This window comes from Condylura cristata, unplaced genomic scaffold, assembly GCF_000260355.1.
Source record: "Condylura cristata isolate star-nosed mole 26May11 unplaced genomic scaffold, ConCri1.0 scaffold00030, whole genome shotgun sequence".
NCBI lineage: Eukaryota > Metazoa > Chordata > Mammalia > Eulipotyphla > Talpidae > Condylura > Condylura cristata.
In genome coordinates this window covers 8350571-8378246 of record NW_004567131.1, presented here as the reverse complement: position 1 = coordinate 8378246, position 27676 = coordinate 8350571, and the positions used below count along the sequence as shown (strand labels likewise).

Genomic DNA, 27676 nt, shown 5'->3' with positions numbered 1-27676 from the left:
AAAAAAAAAAAAAAGCTCTTTCCTCGTGTCCCATTCCTTTTTGAAAGTATCTTTATTTGTTTTTGTTTTGTTTTCAAAGTTATGCCTTGGAAAGTATACGAGACTTAGGATATGCTTTTCCTTTTGGTGGAGGAGCCACGAGGGACAGATTAATTCAGGAAGACCACAAAAGAAAATAAGTAAAATAAAAGGGTAGCATATTCTCACTAAGTGAAATTTATCCTAGGGATAGAAGGCTGTTTTCTGTTCAAAAGTGAATAAGCAGATCAACTGATAAATGGTAAATAAAATGTGATATGATCATTGAAAAAGAAGAAATACTTTTTTATATTTGGAGCATTTTGTGGCCATTACTCCTGTGAGAAGTGCCTGGATATACCTAGCACTTCTAACAGGGCAGGACATAACTGGAGCAGTTAGTTTGAGGTTCCTCTCCGAGTGTGAACGTAGTGCTGGACACTGCTTGGCAATGGAAATGACCAGGGATCTTAGTCCCCATGAACTCAGTCTGCTTTTTGGCTCTCTGGGGGTTTCCACTGGCCAAGCTGGCTCCTTTGGGGCAACCTTGCACCTGGTGGTCTTTCTGCTCCTCTAACTGTGGTGCGCCCTCTGAGTAGTGGGTCTCATATCCCCTCCCTCTTCAGTTTACTTTCCTTCACTGCATTCTTTGGTCTCTGACTTTCAGGTGAGTCGCTCTGCCTGTTTGATGACAACACAACTGATCTGTAAATTGTTACGGTCCAGGGAGGCAGCTGCGGCCGTAGACATCAGGGCGTGGCCCCCCATACTGGACACAGGTCAGTTCTCCAGCTCTCCAGGCAGTTGTGTTTGTCTATTCTTCCTTTGGTCAGATATGCTAACAGCTTTGTTTTGTTTGCCAGATGATTTGCCAAAGAAGCGGCCTGCCCAGATCTACAAACCTTCCAACCCAGACACACTAGCTTATCTTGACTTTAGTGTGTCCACAACGGGGATGCTAGCTGGAGTAAAGGTGAGGCGTGCAGTCTGCCCATGTGCATTGTCAACTGGGTTTTCAGCTTATGTTCTGTGCAAAGTGGGGCGGGGCATCGTGGAGAGAGGAATTGCCATATGTCTCACCCAGGCTATGAGGTTAACTGGGCTGATTTTTTTCAAAACATTCCACCTTTTTTTATTTCTTTTTCCAGTGTAAACACAGCCTCATTGGCCCATAATAGAAAGCTATAGATTTTTTTTCTTGCTTATTCTCAAATCCTAGTACTCTTGTCTATTGTTAAACTTTGCCATGGAGTTTCTTGCTTTTTTAAGGTGGATTCTGTTCTAACTTGCCAGATTGCTGCTACAGCAGCTGCAGTGATCCCTTTCCTATCAGAAATGGAATTGCTGTATGTCTCCCAGAATAGGACTCTGGTGCAGACTCTTAAATTCCAGGTAGTCCTAGGAAACCTTCCCCATTATCTGCCTTCAGGTTCTCACAGTTGAGTTTGCACAATTTAGCTTTGTAGTTCCTACTCCACCTACTTCCCCCACCCAGTTTTTTTAATTGTAATTTAACATAATAACATACAATATATCATCTTCACCAGTTAAGTGTACAGTTCAGTGGTTTTCTATAACTCAAAATATGTTGCCATCACTGTTGTCTATCTCCATAATTCTTTCCATCTTATAAACTGAAACTGATACCGTTAAACAATAGCCTCCCTTCACTCCCCCAGTCCCTGGCAATCACCATCTGCTTTCGGGTATGATTTTGCCTACTCTAGGTACCTACAGAAGTGGAGTTGTTTCTCTTCTAGTGTCTGACTTCTCTTAGCGTAATTTCCTCAATATTTAACCATGCCCCACCAATGTCTGACTTTTTAAGGTTAATATTCCACAGTATGGATAGGTCACATTTTTTTTATCCAGTCATCCGTGGACATAGATTAACTGTTGCTTCCATATTTTAGCTATTGTTATTAATGCTGTTATGAACATAGGTGTTACGGGTCTATACCCAGCAGTTGAACAGTTCTTCTGGGTACATATCCAGAAGTGGAATTGCTGGTACAGTTTAAGTTTCTTGGGAGGGAGTGGGGAAGGATCTTCTATAATATTTTGAACGACAGCTGTACCCTTTTATTTTCTCATCAACAGTACCTAAGGGAGGGGGCATAACGCTGACCTGACATGCAAATACAAGCTGAGTTACTCCAATTGCGAGTCATGATATCCTAGGGGATCAGGAAGATGAGTGGGTGATTTGCTCATTGAGATGGAAAGACTGATGAGAACATCAGCTACCTAACTAGCAAAATCAAAGCTTAACTACAATCACCCTCTCTCTAAAGCCACCGCTGAGCAGCACATGTGAAGCTCTTTATATTTATTGAGTCCATGTCATCTTCAGTGTCTTTAGGATGGTGTCAGAATCCTTGCAGTCAGTGCACCTTCTTGCAGTGTCTTCAGGATAGGAGCCAGGCGCATGCAATTCATGTTCCTGTAACTTACAGCATTTCTGGGGTAGGAGTCACACTCCCACCTGTGCCCTGTTGTCTCAGTGTCTTAGGATTCATGTCCTGCTTCGTGCTTCTAACTCACCTGTTATCCTGCAGATGTCTCACGCAGCCACCAGTGCCTTTTGCCGTTCTATTAAACTGCAGTGTGAGCTCTACCCCTCTAGAGAAGTGGCCATCTGCCTGGACCCTTACTGTGGACTTGGGTTTGTCCTGTGGTGCCTCTGCAGGTGAGTTCCATTTCATGTCTTTGAACACAGTAAATAAGTAAACCTACAGCCTTTCTAGACCTCAACAGCTGATGCTGTGGAGGGGAGGCCAGCACAGCTGAATCACAGGTCAGTCCCTGTGCCAGTCTCTCGGCTGGGCCCTCAGTGCTACGGTTTTCTGACTTAGTTCTCAGGCAGTTTGCTGAGATTTCAACAGAAACTGTGTCTATTGGGAGCCCATGTTTCATAAACAGAAGAATCCCAGGCCTTCATCTTAGTTCTTCTGCCTTTAAATCCTAGAAGTTAATTTTGGCCTGGAGGTCATATTAAATTTGTGGGTATATTTTCTCCCATTCAATAGGATGTCTTTTTAATATGTGTATAATATGTCTTTGGCTTTAGAAGAGTTTTCTTAATTTGAGGTACCCCCAGTTATCTATGTTTTATATCCTTTGACAAAAGGTTGAAACTCCAAAGACAACTTCATCATTGATGTCATCAACATATTGCCAATTTTTTAATATGTATTTTGCTGCAAGTCTTATAGCTAGATCTTTAATCCATTTGGATTTTTTTTTGCATGGAGTTAGAAAGTGATCCAACTTCTTTCTTTGGCATGTTGCCTTCCAGTTTTCCCGGCATCATTAATTAAAGAATATCTTTCTCCATTGTATGTACAGTCTTGGTTGCTTTACCACAACTTGAAAAAAAAGTATATATGGGGATTTATTTCTGGGCTTTCAGTTCTCATCCATGGTTATGTGTCTATTTTTATTCCATACCATATTGTTTTTTGTACTGTTACTTTACAGTATAAAGTTCAGTAATGTGATGCCTCAGTTTCTCTGCTTTCCCCTAAGTGTTGCTTTTGTTATTTGAGGTCAATCATTGTTCTATATAAATTTCAATTTTTTGTTTAGTTTCCTTAAGGAACATTATTGGTATTTTGATTAGGATTTCATTAAATTTATATATTGTTTTAATAAGATAGTAATTGAGTATATTATACTATCCATCCATGAGCGTAGAAAGTCTCTCTCTCCTTATGTTACTATCTAACTTCTTTAATACTGTGTTGTAGTTTTCATTGTATGGGTTTTCCACCTCTTTGGTTAGTTCTGAGGTATTTTATCCTTTTGAAGTGATTGCTGATAGAATTATTTTCTTAATTTAATATTTTTCTTAATGTTGTCTTCCATCGTAGTAATGGACATGCAGAAAGAAATAAGACTGTGCTTAATTTTCACAAGTATACTTAAAATTCTCTAGACTTGAATTCTACTCTGTAGACCCAGCCCTTTCATGTGCTAAGATTCGCAAATAATTTATCCTGATATACATTATTGAGAAAGCTAGTGGTAGGTTATTTATATTTTATTTTCTTCATTTTGTATCTCCTTATTAATGGATTTATGGAATAAAATTCTAGTAACCATATGGAAATCATAGATTGCCATGAATAATGGGAAAGTCATGATAAGATTTTAGCTGTGTTTTGATTTTCTGAGACATAGTGCGGTGTTCAAATGTTGTAAAATATGGTTGGTACCCAGCCCTGAAATGTAAACATTCTTGGCCTGAAAGATTAGCTGTTTAAATTTGAGCTGTAAGAAAATTCACACAGGGAAATCTAACTAAGGTGGTATTATTAACCCTGATTCATAAGTGGGTTGATAACATTTAGAGTCAAATAGAAAACCATGCCCAGTTACTTCTCAGAGAGGTGGCACACAGGTTTTCAGTGGATAATTATAATTTATAATGTACATAATCTGCAGGCTGTTACCTGGTACATTAGCCCATTTTTGGCACCGACACTGTTCTGTTTTTCATTCTGTGAAGTAAATTTCCTATTATTTTATATTTTCCTGCTTACTGCTGCCTGAGGCTTCTAATTGTGGTTGACAGTTAGCTCCTCGGGATCTGAATCAAACTCACACCAGATGTGGGGTGTAGGCTGATTTTAGAATCCTGTTGTTCTAAGTGGCAAAGTCAGGCTGAAGGGCTGTACGTGCCATGTAAAACAGTGTTGTCTGAATGCAAATGCCTGTGCAGCTGTCCTCTTTCTCGGAGGCTGCCTGCCACTGAGAACATCTTCAAGAAAGAGGTCAGAGTTGTGTTGTCTGTCTTGGCTCTGATGGCCATGGTTCAGGCTTGAGTCTCCAGAATGATCTCCAGCACCTCTGTGCATATGATGACATGGTCCCGGGTTTGTGCTGTGAAGTGATTTGGTTTTCAGGCACTAAATGTGTGATTTTTTTAAAGGCTATTTGGCAATGACATGGGATACCTTAAAAGTGAAAAAACAAGCAAAACATACTGGGAAACTTACCTGGTGCTGGTTTTCTAAACTAGATAGAAGCTCTGATTTTAAAGAACATCAGGTCTGGACATGAGAACTTCTGGATAGAAGTTTGTTTTCATAAATTGCATGGCTAGACTAAATATGCATAGAAATACTGTTATATAGAATGTTACTTATGCTATATAGAAAGAATGTTACTTATTAAATAGTGTTGTACAGGGTATTAGGGTTTTGACATGTGGATATGCCCATTGTAATGTCATTTGATCTCTATTAAATTATTTTAGTATAAAGTGATATTTAAGTGACCTAAATCGATTTTCCCAAGAATAAATCTTGGAGAAAAATGAACAGGATTTCAAATGTAAAAATTACTGATTTGGTATGTTACTGTAAAAATAACTTACTGTGCCTTTCCACAGGGCTTCATAGGAATGTGCAGGGTTGTGTAATTGTATACTTAAAACACTTACATGACAGCAAGATTCCAAAGAACACATGAAAGTTTGGGGCATAATAGTCCTTTCTCCTGGTCAGAGACCAGTTAGTGCCATTCCAGAGTTTTCTAAAGTCCATTGAAACAACTTGAAACTGGTTCTTACTCTGTTTTGAATTTCATTTCTTTTTTTCTTTAAGAAACATGAATCCATTTACTACCATTCAGTTATCGTACAATGAGAGTCCAGTGGCTCAAAGTTAAAATAAGAACAGGCAAGTAGTGCAAGGGGAAATCCACCAATCACATTCACAGAAAATGATACACATTTACCAATTACTTATCACACAAGCAAGTTTATCCTGTCTAGATTGTAGAAGCATTTAACTACAAAGGTATTGATAATTACAAATAGAGAATAACTTTATAAACAAGTAGACATTAAGTATAAGTTAAGATATATGAAAAAAGGGAAAATACCTTCTGTGTTATGTTTATCAACATAGCTTGTTATATAAAATGTTATAGGAATTAACCAGATGAATGAATCAAGAAAACATGGTGTGTATATGCACAGTGGAATACTATTCAGCCATAAAAAATAAACTCATGCCATTATCAGCAACATCAATAGATCTAGAAGGGATTATGCACAGAAATAAGTCAGAAGGAAAAGGGAAAATATCAGATGGTTTCCCTCATAGGAGGAATAAATGGTCAAAAGAAGAAAGAAAACTTTCAAACAAATTGTAATTTTATTTAATTCTTTAAGTAAGGGGGCCTTGCTAATTACTCTTCCTTATATAGATGGGATAGTTTAATTAAAATCCAGGACTTGTCATAAATAAGCTGACCACTTGTAAAATTAAGTCTCACTTAATTATCAGATATCCTTCCTAGAGTAGCACTTAAATTTTATCCATACACATTGATTGTCTTGTGTTTTCATATATTGTGATACTGTTGGGAGGACCTAATCACCAAAGTATGTGATACCTGTAAATCAATATGTTTCATTTTAAAAATGAGAAAACTGTCTAAAACTGCTGGAGTTGACAGGAGGAGAGTTTTATTGGCGGGGGGAGGGTCCACCTGTGAGAGGGTTAGGCAGAATCCAGTGCTCTCTGAACATGCCTTCTGGGAGAGGGCACAGATTGAAGGCGGGGGGTCCAGGCGACCGGACCTGAGTCCACCACCGGGAGCATGCCCAGCCCCTGCTTTTTCTGAAACAAACCAGATTCTTTAAGTGTATTTAGATACTGATTATTCTTGATGTATCTAAAGAGATTTCAATTATTTGTACATGATAAACTTCATTTATGAAACTTGTAGAAAGTTCTTTCTTGTGATTTTTCACTTGCTCAGTAGATCAGGGAGCAGTAGAGGGAAGGTGAGCTCATGGCTTGGTCGTTTTCTCAAAATTTTCAAAATAGTACTTATTCTTTCCTGAGGAAGTACTCTCATTTAAAAAGAAAAGTTAGTTTTAATGGGATATTATTACATTTTTATGTAAGAGTGGCACCTGAGTGTGCATTGAGATGTTTGAATATGTTTAACATAGCCTATGCATAAATATTGATTGGAATAGAACTACTGAAGTAAAGTGGTAGTATTTTACTCTGATACTTGTTCCAAGGACCTCAATAATTAACATTTATGGCTTACAGGAAATTGAAAAACTAAAAAAGAAAAACCAGTGCAGCATTATAATGTCATAACATTTTGTGTGTCTGTGTTTGTGTATAGCTCTGATGAGTGACTTTCATGCTTTCTGAAATTTAGTTTTCAGTGGACAGAAATATGTTAACCTTCCTCTATCAGTAATTCAGGGACAATCGTAGGACAATGGACTATGGAGGAAGACTGTGAGTGCCTCGGTGGAGGCATGGTGACATGCATCTGGGAAGGTGTGACTCTGTGACTCTAAGCCACATAGTGTTTTAAACCAGTGTTATCTCAACTTAAGTTTTAAAAAGTGTTTAAAAATTGGGCAGAGGACTCAATTAGACATTTCTCCAGAGAAAACATACAAATGATCAATTAGCACATGAAAAGATACTCAACATTAGTCATCAAGGAAATGCAAATCAAAAGCACAATGGATGGCACTTCACACCCATTAGAATGGCTATAATTTTAAAAATTGGAAAATAAATATTGGAGAGAATATGGAGAAATTAGAACCCTCTTGCATTGCTGATGGGAATGAAAAACACTGCAGCTGCAAAACAATATGGCAGTGCCTCAAAAAATTAAACATACAATTACCATATGATCTAACAATTCCAATTTTGGGTATCTACCCAAAAAAATGGAAAACAGGGACTCAGGCAGATATTTCTACACCAGTGTTCACAGTAACATTATTCACAATAGCCAAAATGTGGAAACGCCCATTTGCAGTGGACTACAATGGTATATGATTAGCCCTAAAATGGGAGGAAATTCTGACTTGTGCAACAATATGTGAACCTTTATAAAATAAACCCTAATAAGATGACAAGTATTATATGATTCCACTTATATGAAATATCTGGAGCAGACAAATTCGGAGACAGAAAGTAGAGAGGACACTACCAGGGCTAAGAGGCAAGACTGGTGTTTACTTGGTTTTCTTGGTTTTTGTTTAGGATGATGGACAATTTTGAAATTAGATAGTGGTGATGGTTACACAAGAGCAGATGTAAGTAATGTCACTAAATGGTTAAATGGTAAATCTTATGTATACTTAGACAAAGGAAGTCATTCATACAGCAGAATAATACCTTAAATACCTAACCCCCTACTTCTCCAATGATTAAACCCTCTCACAAGATCAGGATAGGTCAGTGTCCCCTCTCTTTAACAAAACTAAATGAAACTTTGAAATAGAGAAAGAAATAAAAGCTTCTAACATGCCTTTTGTTATATTCCCTGGAGAATATACTTTTCCTTCTAACTTCCCTATATATATATTTTTTAAAGATTTATTCATTTTATACAGAACTGGGGTACAGGCCAGAGATGCGGAGGATGAGAGGATTCATCAGAGACAGAGCAGGGAGCAGAACAGGCAGATAGACACAGTACACTGCTGAGGGGAGCAGCGGGGGAGTCAAGAGAGGTCTGCCGCACCATGTGGTCACCTCCGGGGCAGGCAGGGATCGAATTCATGGGAAGTGGCTTTAGCTTCTCAGTGCTGTGCTTTAACCCGCTGCGCCACCAGGGAGGGCCAATGAGATTTTTTTAATACGAGGAAATCCCTTTACTTAAACCTTAAAAGGTAATTTATCTAGGATAGCTTATTATCATGCATGATAGCAATTGTTTTTGATATAGTCATAAACCAAAAATATTAAGATCATTAAAAATGTAATCTGGCAAGGACTTCATTATTACAAAGTTATGTTTGTTCCATCAGTTAATGAATTAAAACTTATAACCAATGATTTTCCTCATTTTTCTTCATATAAAATGAAAATGAAGAATGAATACATTTTCCTTGGTTCTTCTGTTTGGTGTTTTGTTTAGATCCTTTCGAAGATTCCAAACTTAAATAATTGACAGCTTTCTCTATTGTCTTAATTTTCTTTCATTCAGTGCTAACCCCACTGGCCTATCCCGCCTCCATTTTGTTACCTACAGTTCTGTATTCCTAAAGCAAGATCAGAACTGCCTGGCCATAGGAGACACCTACAAGGTGCCTTTCATAACAATTAAGAACATAAAGTTGGATCACCCTGGGAAGGGTGTCCATCAAGAGGTTTGACCCGGAATGCCCTGGGAGCTAATGACAGATGCATAAACTTACCCCTAACTTATATATCACAAGGTATGACCAGGAATGCCCTGGAGACCTTTGACTGATGTATAACGAAGGACCCCAGAAGCTGATAAGTGGACTGCCTTGTTGATAACAAGATTGAAATCCTGACTAGGGAGTCAGGGCTTGATCTTTGATACCGACCTATCAGCAGATGAGAAGTACAGTTCCACCCTTCCCCTGCTTTCTACTTCCCCTTCTCCTTTTCTGCTTCCCCATTTGACCAATGCTGTATGGCTAGTTTATCAATAAAAAGGCCAGGATCTTGCTCTTGAGTAGCATCCTGCATTATGTAGCCTGCTGCTCAACTCTTATTACTTTATCAGTGTGTCCTGTTACTTTATCAGTGTGGTGTTGCCCAACGCAACACACTCTGATGTCAGTTTTCTAAACCAGGGTTAAGCCCACTTTTTCTCAAGTGGTCATTTGTTAAGCATTATAGACTCCCTGGTCCCTGCGATAACTATTCAGCTCTGCCTGCCCACATGAAAGCTAGTCAAGCTGAACAAGCGGCTGTTCTCTTTGGAAGAGAGGCAGCACATCAGTTTGCTAAGTCCTGTTCTAAAATTCCAATTATTTTTACCCCCTGTTTCCTACTGTTAAAGAGTCCAGTTTGTTAGAAGAACAGGTTTTAGAGATTTCGAATAAAAGCCCAAAATGATGGTAAGTCCGGATCATAATTCCTTTTGACCTTTGTGCTTCTCAGAATGTTTTCATAAGCACACTTCCCTCTGTATTACCAAGTGCCTCACCGTGGAGTCATGGAGTCGAGTGACGCCCCTTCTCCCAGTGGACCACACATCCTTAGTGACCCAGGCTGGTCTTGCCTCGCCACCCACACTCCCTGAAACCTCCCTCCCTCCCTTCCTCTCCCTGCAGCGTGTACTCTGGGCACCAGTCCATTCTCATCCCGCCTTCGGAGTTGGAAACCAACCCCGCCTTGTGGCTTCTTGCTGTGAGTCAGTACAAAGTCCGGGATACGTTTTGCTCCTATTCGGTGATGGAACTTTGTACCAAGGGACTGGGCTCGCAGACGGAATCCCTCAAGGTAAGTGGTCCCGCCAGCTCCCGCCTCAAAGTCTGGGGCTCTTCCCAGTGTTTGGGAAAGCGCATGTCCTAGGGTGTGGGGGAGTATGTGAAGTCAGAAGGAGCCTTCGCAAAAGCCTCGGAGTAATCCTCTCTGTGGGAAGTGGACAAAAATTGTTTTCATGTGAAAAACTCATTTTGTAACAGGTATAGGTCAGAGTCTGTGTCGTTTAGTTTCATGACGTCTTTACTTCCATTGGATTATTTTAAAGGGGTCTAACTTGCTTTTTTATTTGTGTGAATGCGGCTCTTAACTTTTTCAGTGATGTCAGTTTTATTCTGATTCTGGTATTTAAGTATGAATTCAGGTTTGTTCTCCTTGAATATCTTGATTTGTATGGCTGAATCCTAACCAAAATTCATCTTTATAACTAGCTGAAAAGTAGCATGTATCTATGTGTATTTTATGTGTGTGTGTTTATAAGTATATAGATATATTTGGCATTATGTGAGAATAGGTAGCACTTCCCTCCATTTAAACCAAGAACATTTTGAACATGCATTTTCATGGTAAGTAGTCCTTAACCTAAGTAACTAGGAGGTAATAATCATATCATCTGTTTTGATAATATATTCCAACTACTGTTTATACATCCAGATGTGTATGTGTCCACATATGTATACAGATTAATTTGTGTATGCGGGTCTATATGTGCAGGCGGATTATCTGTCTATAGACAAATACTAAGTCAATGCGTTCATATCTCCTGAGTTTTGTTTCCTTACTCAGTTTTAATGCATTATTTGAATAGAAATACAAATATGTGAGATAACTTTGATTTGTTAAGCCACATAAATGTGTTGTTGTCTGGAGTTATGTGTTCACATAGAAAAGAAATTTATAATATGTAATATTATTCATATTTATCTATATTGTTATAAAATGATAGAGCATATCTTCATTAATCTTCCTTGTAGGTGCTTGTATAAATAACCAAAGTGAAATAATAAAGTGATTGCTAAGCACTTTACTTATTAATTCATCTTACTTTTATAACAGCTCTCTGTAATGGAAATCATTAAGTTCAGTGAAACTTAAATTACAGTGAAATTAAGTATCCTTTCCGAGTTCTTATTGTTAGCAATCTTTTGAGCCAAATTTTGACTTCCTGGCTCCAGGTTAACCATCTCAGATTCTGTGCTGTGGTGCATTCAACACACATAAATAGATCACATGTATATCACCCAGATTAGTTTTTCCAGTATAGTTCTATCTCTGCAAAACCACATCTATGCCATAAATTTCAGAGTCACAGTTACCTCGAATCTTGTTTCCCTCCTTAGCTCAGGAGCTGTCAGTCGCCCATGTGCCAACACCAGCTTGCAGCGTGCAAGTGGCCAGTGTCCTGGTTGCCTTCTTATCTCTGCCACGACACCATCTCTCTTCCTCACCCCACTATAAAGGCTGCTGCTACCACTCACTCTGCTTTCCTGCAGTGTGGCCAGAGAGGCGCAGCCCTTCCTACAGAGACCTGAGCTTAATTCATCTGAGTTCCTCCTTCTGAGGATTTTGACTGCTCTATGGACACTTTGGTGCAGAATCTATCCATGCTCAGTCTTGAGCACTCCCTGGAGGCTGAGATGCACTTGACTTTGAGATTTTGTCCATGGCCACACTGTCTGAAGGAACATGAAAGTAGAGTTGCCGTTAAGATTTTGTCCAGAACTTTAATTTCCCATTCCTTTGTTAAAAAACGGGTTTTCTCATATTTCTCCAATGGGTTTTCTCATATTTCTCCAATGTGTGCTCTTGTGTATCCATACTTGTGTACAAATGTTTACTTCCTTAAAACTCTGTCCTTTGGCTGTTTTAGCCAGGGCCTTGTGTTTCCTCAGCCTTTCTCCTTGTTATGGGTCTTGTGATTGCTTCTCCCTATTACTTAAATGTATGTGTAGTGGCATGGTTGATGATCAGTGTGACTTCTTTATGTAGATATCCTAGACCAGTTTCATTACTGATTTGGACACAGAGTGCCTAGGAAATGACCATGTGTAGAGTTTCTGCTGTTTGTGTGGGTCTGACTCAGGCGGTCATACCCTTCCACAGGTAGACTCACTTCTTACCGCTGATGTCATTTTCAGGCACGAGGGTTGGACCTGTCCCGTGTGCGGACGTGTGTGGTTGTTGCAGAAGAGCGGCCTCGAATAGCACTCACTCAGTCCTTCTCGAAGCTGTTTAAAGACCTGGGCCTACATCCTCGGGCTGTCAGCACCTCCTTTGGCTGTAGAGTGAACCTGGCCATTTGTTTGCAGGTGAGTCCCCTCGATGTCATATGCGTTTGTGTCATTGATTACAGGTGACAGGTGGGCAGCCCAGACTGGGTGGATACGGTTTCCTTGCCAGTGCTTGCTTAACCCTTGTTCACAGCCAGCACTTGGAGTGCTGACTCATTTTAACTTTCGTATCAGACCTCTGAGGTCAGGCTCTCTAAAGATCTCTAACAAATATTTCATTGTGACAAATTCTGTCTCCTAAAGAATTAGTCTCTGGTATGTGGACAGTGAATTTCATAGGAAGACTTTCCCTCTGTGATGGCAACATAGAAATAACCGTTAATACTTCTTATCTGTGACATAGTGTTACTGAGACCATCCTCACCCAAACAAGATAGACTTAACTGTGGCTCTAAAAGTCCTCATTTCCTTTCTTTCTCACCAACTTCTTTGATTCTCAACATACAATACACAAATCCCTGGAGCTGCTTATGTCAGGTTAGCAAGGCCCCCAAAGGAAGGGAAAAAACAGCCCTTTAGGAATCCCCTTCCCACATGCCCATCATACAGCTGCAGACAGATCAACCAGTCCAGGTCCAGCCAGTCTCAATTGCTTCTCAGGCATATGAGAAGAATAAGGCTTTCTTTCTTTCTTTTTTTTTTTCAGGGTTTAGTTATTATTATTATTATTATTATTATTATTAAAAAATACATTCTAATCAAATAGTAACAGCAGTAAATAAACACTTTGGAAAACAGGCAGGTATCCCTGTATAGTTGGAAGAAAATTAAGTCCCAGTGTTCTACATGGTATAAGGGAGACAACGCCTGATGCCCATGGTTAACAAGTCACAGGCAACTTGGAAATTTCTAAAGCCATTTCCAAAGTCAATGGCAACAGGTTGGGACAGTTTGAAATATTTCTGAAATAAGGCTCCCTTAAAATAGACTACCGCAGTACTCATTCTACTGAGACTGTAGAGTAAAAAATGGTTGACGCAAGCAGCCTCCCCATTCCCCTTCACATCACCCCCTAAGTCCCCCTGCATACCTCAACATATTTGCTTAAGGTTACCATTTGGGGAACTGGATGCCTGAGGCAGTTCATGTGCTGTCTCCTCACAAGCGCTGGCAGTGGTGGACAGAGCCACGGCTTTGGAAGAGGAAGAACTTCTTTCCATGTGACTATGAGATGAGATTGCTTCCAAAAATTTAGCTTTAAGAAAAATAATTGTTATGTGTACCTTTTCCTTGCCTTTGTCTTCCTTATTTTGAATTAGCTCCATTTTTGAAAAAGTATAAATTACCAAATTATTCTGAAGAGCCAGTTAAAACCTTGTCTATGACTTTAAATTAGTTCAGAGGTAATCTGAAGAGTTTAATTAATCTTGGGGCCTCCCTAGAGGTGCAGGGGTTAAAGTCTCAGCACTATAAAGCTATTGCCAGCCACTTTGGCATGAGTTCCATCCCCAGGCAGGGAGTTGAGCCACATGGCAGAGCAGGCCTCTCCTGTCCTGCCCGCTGCTCCCCTCAGCAGTGTATTTCAGTAGATCTGCCTGTTCTGCTCCCCACTCTGTCTCTGGTGAATCTGCTCCCCTGCTCCTTCTGCCTATACTCCAGCTCTTGTGTGCACAAATAAATACTCTTTTTTTTAAAGATTTATTTTTAACTTGCCATTCTAGTTCTTTAACATTGGTGTGCTCTTTGCCTGTCCACCTTTACCTGCTCTTCTTAAATGTTTCCAGTCATTTATTCTATGAGGAAAAATGGGAAATGCAGAATTCATTTCTGAAGTTAATTCAGTCATAGGATATTCTCCTGCAAGTAGTGGTGAACAGATTGGGAAATCATGAGAGATGGACTTTGGGCCACCCTGGTATTTATTCTCTTTTTCCTTCTTGCTCAGAATGATGGAGGATGAAGGGAGACAAGCATAGAATCAACCCCATAGTCATGTAATTACATTTAACACTGTCACTTCTGAAAGGTGACAAAGAAAGAACTACAGCATGATATGATATGAAACTAAAGCTTTGTAGATAGGAGAAATAGATCATATATTTTTTACCTCTTTATTTTATCATTTCTGTCCACCAAGATCCAAAATATTTTAAGGTGGTATTATGGGGAAAGAGTAGACTCATTGGCAAAATAAAATGCACTATAAGTACTTGAAAAGATGGAGGCAAATAATAATAATGATAATAAAGGTAAGAAGGTAATACAGGCCCAATAATGGAGTTTGTGTGTCAGTGCCACGAGGGCCCTAAGTTATGAACTTCATCATGACTATACTCCGCCAAGTAGAACCTGAGTTTGGAAATATTTAATCAATCTGTTATGAGAATGTTTCATAGATGAAGTTCTATATTCTCAATAGGAAGTGATAATAGATTCCTTTAGAGAAAAAAACTTCATCAATATGTTTGCTAGATGAAATGTAGCATTGCAAATCACAGGCTGTTTTACACTATGCATGTTTTATATTTTTTCTATTTGCTTTATTCTCAACTCATTTTCAGTCAGTCTTTTTTGAATGATTGATATTTGAAAATACCAATGTGTACAATGGTACGATAAATTACTAAGTCATCCTGGGTTATACTAATTGCAGTCTAGCAGCCCCTTGCAAAATCATGGGAAAGAAAGACTTCAGGACTGAGGATTTTCTGGGTTTGGGAGGAGGCACAACAGATATGTATCCTATATTCTGTAGGCCCCCCCCATCCCAATTGGCTCTGGACTGTACCCCATAACCACATAGCAATGTTTTCTTCAGTTCACAGGGAATCTCAAGCTTTAACTAGCTTCATCTCAGTCTTGGCCAGGTTTTTCTCAAAATACTTTAAAGTTCTTGACTTGGTCAATTTTTTTTTTTTTAATGTATGAGCTGGAGACATAAAATGATTTTGTTCAGTAAGTAAATAAAATTCTTAGTAAAAACAGAGTAAGAGGGGAAAGAAAAACTTGGACACAGGGGAGGCAACTTTAGGTCATGGGGTCTCAAAGACCTTACTGTAAGGCAGCCCTGAGTGTACTGTCAGGTGAAAAACCTGGACAGAAGTTCAGGTAAAATCAGCACAGGTGCAAAAAAGTCTTGGGGCAGACCTGATCACTGGAAACACTTGTTTTCTGTTCATTTTTGCAAAAATTAAAAATTGTATGATGTGGTAGCAAACAGCAGAGCCCTGGGAGAAAACCCATGTCTCTGTCCTTTCTTCATCCGATGTCCTTGTCCTTATGATCTGACTTGCGATACAGGCCTAATGAGGACTTGGAACATGTTCTGACAAAAGCTGAATTTTTATGAATCTTTGGATGAAGAAATAACAAGAAGAACCTGAACTTTTCTGAATTTTTTTTTAATTCTTTGTGATTTTTTTAAACAAAAGAATTTTTGTATTAGGAAACAAAATCCATACCCAAAAACTGCTTCTCCAGAGGTAACCACAATTAATCTCTTGATGTAAAAAATCAAAACCACAAAAGCTAAGATCTTCCCTTGTATCTAAATGTTTAAAGGCGTGAAAACTTTATACTTTTCTGTTCACAGCACCAACATCACTGGTAAATGTGAAATCAGCAGCTGGGCATGTTGGTTTGAAGTAGATGTGTTGTTTTTGGCAATGTCGTTTGCTCAGTTGGGTTTCGGTCATACACGCACACGCACACACGCACACGCACACACGCTCGCGCGCAGGGGCGGTGCTGTTGGCAAAGGGAAGAGCCAGGTCTCCAGGATGAGACATGAACTGACAGGCCTGAAAGTGGACTCTTCTAAGCCACAGAGGTTCATGCTGCGCTCTTGGGGGCGGAGTTCTGTGACGTCCATGGGGACTATTTTCAAAAGGGCTTTCTGTCCTTTGAGGAAGGCTGTTCCCCAGGTTTGCATGACTGTAATGGAATGTAACTTATGCAGGCAGTTTTCAGTTATGTGGAGATAACTAGAGATGTGTTTTCACTGTCCAATACTTCACATATCGCCTCTGAACCAGTCTCCAGTACCTCTCCCCACCTATCAGTTTCATGCGCAACGTTCTCTAGTGCATAGTTTTTCCAAGGCCTTCTGATTCCTGCCTCATGCTGTTCTCTGCCAGAAATGAACTTCTACCATCTTCACTTGGAAAACTTGTTTCTCTTTCCACTTTGTTTCTGATACCTACAGTTTGAAGTTTTGTTGTTGTTGTTTTCTTTCCTTGAATTCCCACAGTGCTTCATCCCTTCCAATTACTTAGCATTTTCTAGTACATCTTAAAATGATTTATATAAAGGTCTGTAACCCGTCCCTCTCTTGTTAGAACATGGTCCAGGGACACCCTCAGCAGACAGCCAAACATCTCACACATTCACACTGACTTTTTGATATTAAATGAATTTTATAAAAGTACTAAATTCAGGCCCTCCCTGGTGGCACAGCGGGTTAAAACACAGCACTAAGAAGCTAAAGCCGCTTCCCATGAGTTCGATTCCCACCTGCCCCAGAGGTGACCACATGGTGCAGCAGACCTCTCCTGACCCGCCCGCTGCTCCCCTCAGCAGTGTACTTCATCAATCTGCCTGTTCTGCTCCCCACTCTGTCTCTGGTGCTGCCTCTCGCTGCCCCTGAGCCTCTGGCCTGTACCTCAGTTCTGTATGCACAAATAAATAAATCTTTAAAAAAAAAAAAGTACTAAATTTGGGGCCCTCCCTGGTGGCTCAGCGAGTTAAAGCACAGCATTAAGAAGCTAACCGCCACTTCAGCATCAGTTCCATCCCGCCCGGAGGTGATCCACATGGCGCGGCAGACCTCTCCTGACCCACCCACTGCTCCCCTCAGGTCAGTCAACCTGTTCTCCTCCCCACTCTGTCTCTGGTGAAGCCTCCTCACCACCCCTGCACCTCTTACCTGTACTCCATTTCTGTATACATAAGTCTTTTTTTAAGAAACGACAGAAATTATGGGTCAGAAAATTAAGCTTACAATGCAGAGCAGAGAAGTGAAAGCAAGTCCCAGAACTGAGATTTAACTGTTATGCGGTGGGGTATGAACAACAGAGCTTCTTCAAGAAATGTTGCCAACATTTTACAATTTTGTTAGGTGCTAGTCCCATCTGTGATGTGTTACCCAAGGTGAAACAACTACAGTTTTATAATCTCAGTATTTGCAAAACTAAATAGTGCACAGGCAGAATGGTCTGTGTGTTGTTGTAACTGTTTCCTTTCTTCTCAATACCAGCAGTTTTAAATCAGAACCGCAGTTGCTAGTGGAGGGGTGGTCCATCTGTTGTCATTTGCATGGGGAGCATGAGGTGACAGGAGGGTGTGGCACACAGACTTCGGTTCAGATGGCTCTGAGATACTTGCTTTTAACTGCCCACTGCAAACCTTGAGGACTTTTTAATATTAGAGAAAAATCATGAAGATTGAGAGACATGACATAAATGAACAGATATAAAAAATTTAAATAGGAGATAGTCATAGAATTAGAAAATTGAGAAAATTGTAATTTCTGTGATGCTCGATGCTGGTGTTTTTTGTTTTTTGTTTTTTGTATGTCCTAGAAATTGAATGATTTGTTGACCCATTTATCATTTTGAGGCAGAATTGCTGTATTAATTCTCTTGTCATTGCCCCTTTGACTTCCATGTTAAAGCTCTGTGGCAAATAAGTGGAGTAATGAAATACAGAGTGGATGACTTTGATTTTTCATGAAAGATGATATATTTTAGGCTCTGCAGAAGAAAGGCGTTTAGAAGTATAGATCCTTTGTTATCCTTGGGAACGACATTTCCCAGAATCTGTAGCTGCGAAACTGATGTTAATTTAAAACAATTCTGATATGTTGGATTTATACCAAGAGTAGGCATTAGGAGGCTCAAATAATGGCTTCTGTGTTTAATTAGTTTAACATAAATTTCATTAGTATTGGGAAGACATGTCACTTGTTTAGTAACCTCTGTCAAAGAAAATATTGCCTACAGCCACAATTACTCTTTTCAGAAGTATAAGCTGAAAGATTTTCGGTTGTATCAGATTTAGAAATTTAGTTCCTTGTAACAGAAAAATGAACATCCTGTGCCAGAAGAAGTGGGGGGTGGTGGTGATGGTTATTTCTTACATTTTCCAAAGGAGACCTCAGCTATTGCTTTGTTGGGGGCGGGGGGCGGAATTAGACACCTTAACAGAAATTTTTTCACCCTGTAGTAAAATGCTCAGTTTTTCTGAGAAGAAAGTTTTATTACAAATAGCTGTGTGGAATTAAATCAATAGTAACAGCTATAGTCGACTTTAAATCTTGAAACACACACAGTAAGAGCAATATAGCCACCCTGATGATGGTGGTAGGCACTGAATGTTGAGAAGAAAAATATGTAAGTCTCAGAAAGTAACATAAACCTTAAGTCATTCCCAAAATAAAATTAATAGCTATAATAAGACTTTCATTAACTCTCAATTCACTTCCCCCTACTCTGATTTTAGATGAAAGAAGTAAAAATAAATAAGATGCTTTCAGGGACTTTGTATGCTCCAGGGAAGTAATCACAATCAGCTGAATTACAGAGAGAATTCCATCCTCTCCTGCTGATATATGTTACCCCAGATAATAAAAATTAATAGTTGAAGTCATTAGGCCTGTATTCTCAAATATCCAGTGTATCAGTCAACATTCTAATTTGTAAAGAGCAGAAATCTCCTTGGCAATTTAAATGAAAATAAATTTACTGAGACGGCACTGAGTAGCTCTCAGAAGCATCAAGGGGCATCAAGAGGTCCAGGTTTCGTGCAGCTGGCACAACTCATGCTGAGGTCATCCATGCTTGCAGGCTCTTACCATTGTCCTTGCTGGCCCTGGACACCACTGCTAGTACCAGCCTTGAATAGATGCAGATAATTGGCATCTATGCTTCATGCTTGAATAGATGCGGATAATTGGCAGAATTGGCTACCTGTCCCACACCCTGCCACAAGGTTGAGGAGGAATAAGTAGTTACTATAAAGACAGGAGCTCTGTATCCACCCAGCCTCCAAATACAGAAAGAAGGTTTAGATGCTCGGTGACCAGAAATGATCAGCATAGGACTCTTTCAGTCCATCCCTTTGGCTGGTCAGCATCCACACACAGTCTTGATCTCATCCTATAATCACCTTGACCCTTGCCCCAAAAATGTGTGAAAATAAAAGCTTTAACTTTTGCAAAAAAAAAAAAAAAATTCACCATCCTCACTCCAAAACGAGACAAGCAGAGGCCCCAGCAGGATTTCTGGGTATTCCATCGCTGATAGTCCATAATCTGTAGACGGGATTGCAAATTTCACCACAATTGACAGCTCCTGTACAAAACTGTAGGAGGTGCTTTCACTCATCTGCACCATATTTTGACTGAGCACATCTGACTTGTGCCCAGCTTTGGGGTTGGTTCTTTCCATCTGAGCATTTGGAAGTTTTGGGAATAACCCCAAGAAACATTTAGGGGCCCAGTGGCCCATGATAGGATGCCTGCTTTTGTGCAACTCCACAAGCTTCTCAATCAAATGTTTACTTTCAACAAGTGTTGTTTTTAATCCTGGGGTTAATCTATGCCTTGAACCGTAAGTATGAGCATGTGCCTTCAGAGGCATGCACAGAAGCAGCAGCTACTTCAATCTTTGTGCTTCTCTGTTGTTCTGTGACTCCACAGTTCTTTAAGCCTTTGATGAGTACTTTTCCTAAAAGGGTTAAAGAAGAGACTTTGGACTTTTCTTCTACCTATATTCTTCACAGGAAGGCCACTGGGCTAGCTCAAAGAGGGAACAGATAATATGTGAATGAACTTTTGTGGCAGTGATTTTTAAAAATACTTTTAAAAAATAGGGGGACATATTGTTTTACAGGGGCTAGCCAGTTTGCCAATCTGTGGATGGACCACTAGTATCCACCCAGCAAATGAGCTCGAGTTTCAGTGCCTTTGACTTCTCCTTCCAAACCAACTAATCAGTTTCAGATCCATTTCCATGATAACCTATTACCAAATTATTAACATTCCTAAATCAACCTTATGAACCAACATCACTATGTGTATACTCAAATGAAAATATGTCTGTAGACATGCTTGTATAAAAAATGCTTAGAGGAGCTTTTACATGATAGTCCTTAAGTAATAAATTCTAAAAATAGGACTATGCAAAATAAAACAATTCTGAAGTACTGATGTGTTGTGTGTCTACTCTGCTGGATAGAACACTAAGCTAGAAATAGTCCAACAATGGATAGATTGTGACGTAAGCATAGAGAAGAACATTCACAGAACTTTAAGGAACAGCTACTACAAACAATGGTGTGTAGGCTCCAGGCAGTTGGACCCATGAGAAAAGCTAGACACAAAAGAAGACCCTGTATTATGCTATTCATTTTGAGTTCCAAGAGTAGGTTAATCTGTTGTGTGCAAAATGACAAAGTTGTAGCATTTGTGTGGATATTGGTTGGTTGACCTATTATCTAAGGTGGAGAAATACTTGTATGCTATTTGGGGTGGTAGCTAAATGGGGGTTACATCTGCCAAAACTCATCTAATTGAATACTTACTATGTGTGCATTTCATTGCGTATAAATAACATCTCATTTAAAATATTGGAAAAAGTCACTGTTAAAACCTTTGAAAAGGGCCAAAGAAAGTAACTTGAGGTCATGCAGGCAGGAAGAAGCTCAGCTGCTGGGGTTGCTGAGTCCCTGAAGGACTCAGCCCTATACATGCTGCCTCCCAGGGCCTCACTAAGGAAAACGTGACTCTTCACACATGTGGCGAGGCAGTGAGGCAGCGACGCACCACATGCGTGCTGTGAAATTAAGCTTTTATTTCACTTTTTTCTACTTAGAATTGGTTAGTTCAACTTGAGGAGCTGTGTGCGAATGTTAGATGGCATGGTGCTCATGCCATACTATGTGACTCTCCAAATCTTACAGGTGCCACTCAGCTACAGTATGTAAGGACAGTGTTGAATTTCCTGTGTCATGTTGGGGATCTGAGTCTGTATGTCTTCAACTGAGATTTAAATGTAATTCAATATACAGTTGCTTTAATGCTTTTATACCAATAAGAAAAAATGATGTTTAGTATAATTATGTCCATGTTAACTTTTTAAAGGGAATTAAACTTTAGAGCTTCCCTTTTCTGAATCTCGTAACTGATAGTTAGAAAATGCTTTATCTTCATTTCTGAATAAATTTTGGTTGGAGTGGATAACTATTTATCTCCAGTCCTTTCTGTAAGTAAAAAGATTTGATTTGATGATCTTGAAATACTGGGGGATACTTGTATGCATGATGTATCTCCTTGTTTAGAGAACTCCAAATCACATTACTGGGTAAAGTGAAGATTTTGTTAATTGTGCACTTCCTTTGTATTTTGTAGTACATTTCATGCACATTTCAAATACAAATATGTTTCTTGAAATCTCAGGTTTTGAGACTCTAGCGGTTTTGAAATCTGGAAATATCTATATGTTAACTGTCTCCTTCCTTATGTATCACTTAGTAACATAGTAACAAAAAATCTGGGGATCAATTTTGCCCCAGATGCTTTGTTGACATTTTCAAGCAAAGAAGTTAGTTGGTCTTGTTGATTTTTTCCCTAAGACATTACCTTGAGCCATTATAACAAAATTTGTGAATTAGATTAATTTAAAGAGACATTAACTTATTTTGTTCCAAGTAATAATTAGGATTCCAGAAAGAAATCATGAGGAAAGGAAATTACTTAAATCATTGCATTCTGCTTGAACACATCCAGAAGTCCTGTGCCTTCAAAGTGCACACAGCTTTAATGAGCCTGCTCTATTCTTTCTTCATGCTTGCCTCTATCTTCTAACGATAGGCTGCTGAGAGGAAGCAATTGCCATGATCTCTCTCAAGAAGGAAGAATTGAGAGAAGGGTGGAGTCACAGTTTGACTTGAGAGGCCTACTTTTTCTAGAGACTGTGTTGATAGGTAGTGACTGACCTATGCGATTTTATTAGCAAACTCTGCAGCCCCAGGACACCAGTGAAGCATTCCTTTCTTTTGTTCTTACTGCTGTTGTCCTCTAGGTGATTGTGACCAGGGAGTACGTAGGCATTCAACTCTACCCTCGAGCAATGACATAACCATGTGCCCGGGCAGCAACTTTGGCTTTTTCCACATCTCTGAGAATATTTGAAAAATATACCTAAGTTACTAGGGGAAAATACACTGCACTAAAGGCACCTGCTAGTGTTGCTTTTGGTAGCTTTTCTGGGATGTTGGTGTAGATCATTTGAGAGGGGAGGCAGGTGGGCACCCAAACTGAGGAAGAGAAGAAGGAAATGCAAGTGCAATATTTGGGGGGCAGCACATGGAAGGGGTGATGCTCACTGAGAAGAAATCCCAGCTAGACCACAGAGCTGACTGTGGGGAGTCTGCCCTTTGTTCCCACACCTCTCCAAAGTGCTTTACAAACCCTTTCCTTTTACCTAACCTCAAAGAGAGAAGGAGGGCCAGACACCCTGATTTAAGATGCAAATGTTTCCAGACTCTGTTCATCATTGTAACAGGCAACTTGAGACGCTATCAGTGAGGACACAGTAAACGTGGCCAATGAAATTCACAATCTCCACTTCCTCAAAAAAGAAATTATATAGAAGTACTGTGAAATTAAACTTCCAGTAATACCATTGACCTCATGTATCAAATTCCTCAGGCCTGTATGTCCATGATTAGTCAGTCACCTATTATTCTCTTTCCTGTTGCTCTGTGGATATGTTGACATCTTTTTAGATTTTTTTTTTTTTTGGCCTTTAATGGCACAGTGATTGATTTTAACAATTTCCATGTTTGACATTGTTTTTGATCTTCTTTTTACTTTGTTCCCTGCTTTTTGCATTCTCCTCCCTCCCCCCCATCCCATTTTTAATTGTTGGAATGTTTGTTTGTGTGTCTCTGTGTTGTGGTTTATTTTCGGTTTCTGTGGCCTGGTGTTCTCTCCTTTCTTCTTGTTCCCTTCTCCTGCTGCTGTAGCCTCACAGGCTGTGGAAGCCGGCCGAGCAGGTAGGGGATATTCCTCTTCATCCACACCAATGCCCACCTAGTGCCCGTCTCCCAGCAGGGACCGGCTGAAAGTTGGGTGCAGAGATTGACTGGGGTTGTTTACTTGTGTCCAGAGGACTGGCGCCCTGTATGCTGTCATTCCTCAGGTCTCTTCAATGCTTTGCACTTGTGACAAAGGCTGCACGTCTGTGTGCATATCTGTGTGCTCTGCCACTTTAGGGTCACCTCCATTTTACGCCATTTTCCAATTTGGTGACCTGCTTTCTGACTTGCTTTTTGATTGACCTTCTGTGGTTATGTGTTTTGCATTACTCGGAACATCAAACCACCTCTCCAGTAAGCTTTAGTCTGTAACACAGCTCACTGACGAGTCACAGGGTAGAAAGTACCTTCTTTGCATTATACAGCAGGATTGGCTTCCACCTAGAGGGATTTGCATGTGCTGTTCTCTGTCTTGGTGTTGAGATACCAATGACAGGATTATTGCGTACTACTGTATGTTCTAATGAAAATGTTTTTATTTTTATTTTCTTATGTTTAAACATGCCTTGTGCTTGGTACAAGATTTTCTTCTGATGAATTTTAGCATAGTTCTTCAAATAATGTCTGAAGGGCTCTTTTTTTTCTAGCGAGTTTGTTTTGAGCTCCATCTTTTTCTACCCAAGACCCAAGGTACTGCATTATCTTCCCAAGAAATATATGTAGAAATTTGATTTGTAATGCAATTTTAATGGTACAGCTCCCACATGGAAGAAATCACTGGCCAGAAGTCAGCCCAGCACACAAATGAAGAGACTTATGAGACCAAGATAAGGTTTCTAGACCTATGTGTTGAGCATATAGCCACATATCTGAGGCCACAGAGAGCTGCAATAGGGGAAAGCACACACTCTCCCCGACCTACGTCACAGACAGAAATAACCTCCTGAGGTAGAGAAAGCACAATAGAACTAAAAGGAACAAGATAATTATCTTTTATCTCTTCCTTAATCTGTCAGTTCATGTCATGTGTTCTGCTTCAATATCTTAAGCTTTAAAAATAGGCCTTTTTGGATGCATGTAGTAAAAATTTCTCAACAAAGGAGCCTTCACATCTTTGACAACCTGCTTTTGCCACCAATGCTGTCTAGGTGGTTTCAGTCACCTTTAATTTCACACGGTGTGTGGCTTGCCTCTTATTTCTGTAAATCCAGTTGACAGTCAAGCATGTGAAAGTCCAGTATTATCCTAATAAAATGTCCCTTTGAGGGACATTTAGGATAGCAGTCAACAGGTGTTTCCGAGAGGTGAGGTTTTGGTGCTTTCCATTGATGGTTGAGTTTGGGATTTCACCCAAAATGAGCTCAATTGTAGGCAGCAGAGTTATTCCCACACACTCACTCTAACCTTTTTGTGTCCTTGCTTGCAGGGGACCTCGGGACCTGACCCAACCACCGTCTACGTTGATATGAGAGCCCTGAGACACGACAGGTACAGTTGCATTTTCTTCTTGCCCAGCCTGCAAGTGCCACCTAGCAAAGGGAGCAGCATGTTTATCTGCTCAGCACACTGACCTTGTGAATAAAGCCTGTGAGCGGGGCAGGTCGCCTTGAGTTGTAACGTCTCTGCTTTAACATACTGTGTAGGACAATCCCCCTTTTTTTTTTAGGGATACAAATGAAAACTGTTGCACCATCCAGAATGGCTTTTTCTAAAAGTCTAATCAGAAGCTTGTGGGTCCCTCGGTCATTTTAATCAGGTACCACTGAGCACCTCATGAAGTATCAACATTCTGCCCACTTTACTTATAGTAATTGAAATTTTTCATCAAGGTGCTTTCATGAAAATTAAAATGCAAGTTGCATTACTTTTTTTATGTAGCTTCCTAAGCATCTTTGAGTAAGAATTGATGAATGTAAGTTCTCAAGGGTGGCAAGTTGAGGAGGGAGAGCTTGGGGTGGGTAGAAGCAAGAAGACCCTTAGAGGAGTTTCTGCCCCCAACAAGAACTCAGTAAAGTTTTTGTTGAGCAAGAGAAGTTCCTATCATTCTTTATAGAATTTTCTTATTATAGAAATCATTTTCTTTTTTTTTTTAAAGATTTATTTTATTTGTGTATGCATACAAGAACGGGGGTGTAGACCAGAGGTGTGGGAGGGCAGTGAGAGGATTCACCAGTGACAGAGTGGGGAACAGCACACATGGACCTACTGAAATACACTGCTGAGGGGAGCAGCGGAGGACACAGGAGAGGTCTGCGGCACCATGTGTGTCAGCTCCCTGGCTGCTGCAGTTTCTGCTAATAGCTTCATAGTGCTGAGATTTAGCCCCTTGCACCACCAGGTTGACCCCAGAAATCATTTTCTTTTGGTAATTACAGTGAGGCCTATTCATTGTTTTTATCTGATGTGATTCATAGAGGCGACCCTGATGTCTTCAGGAGTTACTACCAGGCACTCTGAGTGTCTTGTTATCACCGGGTACTATGCAGCTTACCTTGCATGTTTATTTGCTTGCTTGTCAGTGGCATGTGCCATCATGCCCAGGAGCACATGGAAAGCTGGGGTGAGAGTTGGTGGGTAGGGGACTTGGAGACCTGACCCCTGCCTGACGGAGCAGTGGTCTGAGCATATTCCTCCAGACACTGAACCAGTGTGTGAATGTGTTGGCATAGAGTAGATACTGAGAGAGGGGTCTGGGTGGGCCAAGTGATCTGCCAGCCCGAGTAACTACTTACCTGCACTCAAGATTCTCAAAAGGGCACATGTGCCCCCAGCAGGCATCTGGCCACGTCTGATTAGCCCAGTGTTGGGAAAAGTTCTCCCAGCACCTGGAGGCCTTAGCTGCACAGATGCAGCTAAATGTCTTATTTGTACAGAACCCCCCATAACTTTACACCCCCAATCCAAAATGACCAAACACCAATAATGCCAAATTGGAAAGACCCTGCAGCAAATCTGTTAAATAATAAAAACCCAACCAAGTTAATATTGAAGATCTAATTGACTTTATTAATGATTCATGAATCATGTAGCATCCTGTAACCGGGTAAAAACAAGGGATACTCAGAGACTCCAAACTATTAAGGGGTGCACACTGTGAAAATGTTCAGCTGTCTGCATATACGAAGGCAAAGGAAGAAGACTTATTGTGAAAGACCTTTACTTGGTAGGGAACGAGGGAAGGAAGGAGGTGGAAAGGGTTTCACATAACAGATTTTTAATCAAATTCCAAAAGCTGTTTATCACAAGTCTAACACACCTTCCAGCAGGAAATCACAAGAAAGAGGTTAAGCGGGCCCCAAAAACCTCGGGGAGACCCAGAATTCAAAATGTGCCGTACAGTCCACCATGAACTCAAGATAACAGCTGCCATTATCTCTGCCAAATGCTAATGTCCCAGGAGCAGCCTCTCCTAGTGTCTTCCTGTCCTCCTTCCTTGCGCCTTCATTGCTGTCCCCATCTCCCCCACCCCGTTCAGCATGGAATGCAGGAAGGGTAGTCCAAGGTGGCTGCATGTACATGGGGATGGGGAAATGGTCCCCTTCATGTGCTATGATGTTCCTTTGCTTTTCTCATTCTCTAATATTCCTACCTTAGAAAGGTGCTTCAAGAAGTTGTAAAAATGAAAAGGTGTTATCGTCATAAAAAGAATAAGCTAGATTATTAGCAAACAAAATATTTTTTAGGCAAAGCCACCTTCCATTAGAAGGAGGGGGAGACTTTGAAGGAGGATGTCATCATGCAGATGACCTCAAGTGTGCTGACAGGAAACTCAGGTTGATTAGTTTAATTTTCCATTTGGGGAGATGCTGAAACTACATTTAGGTGAGGTATGAAGTCCTGGGGATGCTTGGCATGCAGGATTCCATTTGGGGCTTGTTGTTTCTTTGTGTTTGAGCACGCCTAATTTGCCATGTCCGGCTCAGAAAGAGACTTCTTGGCCCTGTTGCTCTGGTTATGAATGTTTAGAGGGAAGACAAAATGACAGGCCATCTGATAGGGTCCTCTCTGGGGGCCAAGCACAGAGAAAACTGACCTACCAAGAATAGACCCGCTGAATCTTAGTTCACTGCCATCTGGAACATTTTCAAAATTCAGAACCTTCATCTTAAAGAGATAGGGTGATTTGTCCCAGAGGCACACAGATTTCCA

At 40.3% G+C, this 27676-nt stretch overlaps 1 protein-coding gene across 6 annotated transcripts in view; it reads left to right on the top strand.

Annotated features, from left to right (window-relative positions):
• The window catches only part of DIP2C (DIP2 disco-interacting protein 2 homolog C (Drosophila)), a 133926-nt gene that overhangs the window by 86683 nt on the left and 19567 nt on the right, over window positions 1-27676 (top strand). For 3 of the 6 annotated variants that reach the window (XM_012731324.1, XM_012731323.1, XM_012731321.1), the window contains 7 exons: window positions 686-797; window positions 882-991; window positions 2577-2707; window positions 10109-10277; window positions 12398-12568; window positions 23516-23545; window positions 24954-25015. In XM_012731324.1, the coding sequence (XP_012586778.1) occupies window positions 686-797; window positions 882-991; window positions 2577-2707; window positions 10109-10277; window positions 12398-12568; window positions 23516-23545; window positions 24954-25015 (785 nt within the window). The remainder of the gene's footprint in view (window positions 1-685; window positions 798-881; window positions 992-2576; window positions 2708-10108; window positions 10278-12397; window positions 12569-23515; window positions 23546-24953; window positions 25016-27676) is intronic. The other 3 variants (XM_004691203.2, XM_012731325.1, XM_012731322.1) reach the window with 1 other exon arrangement.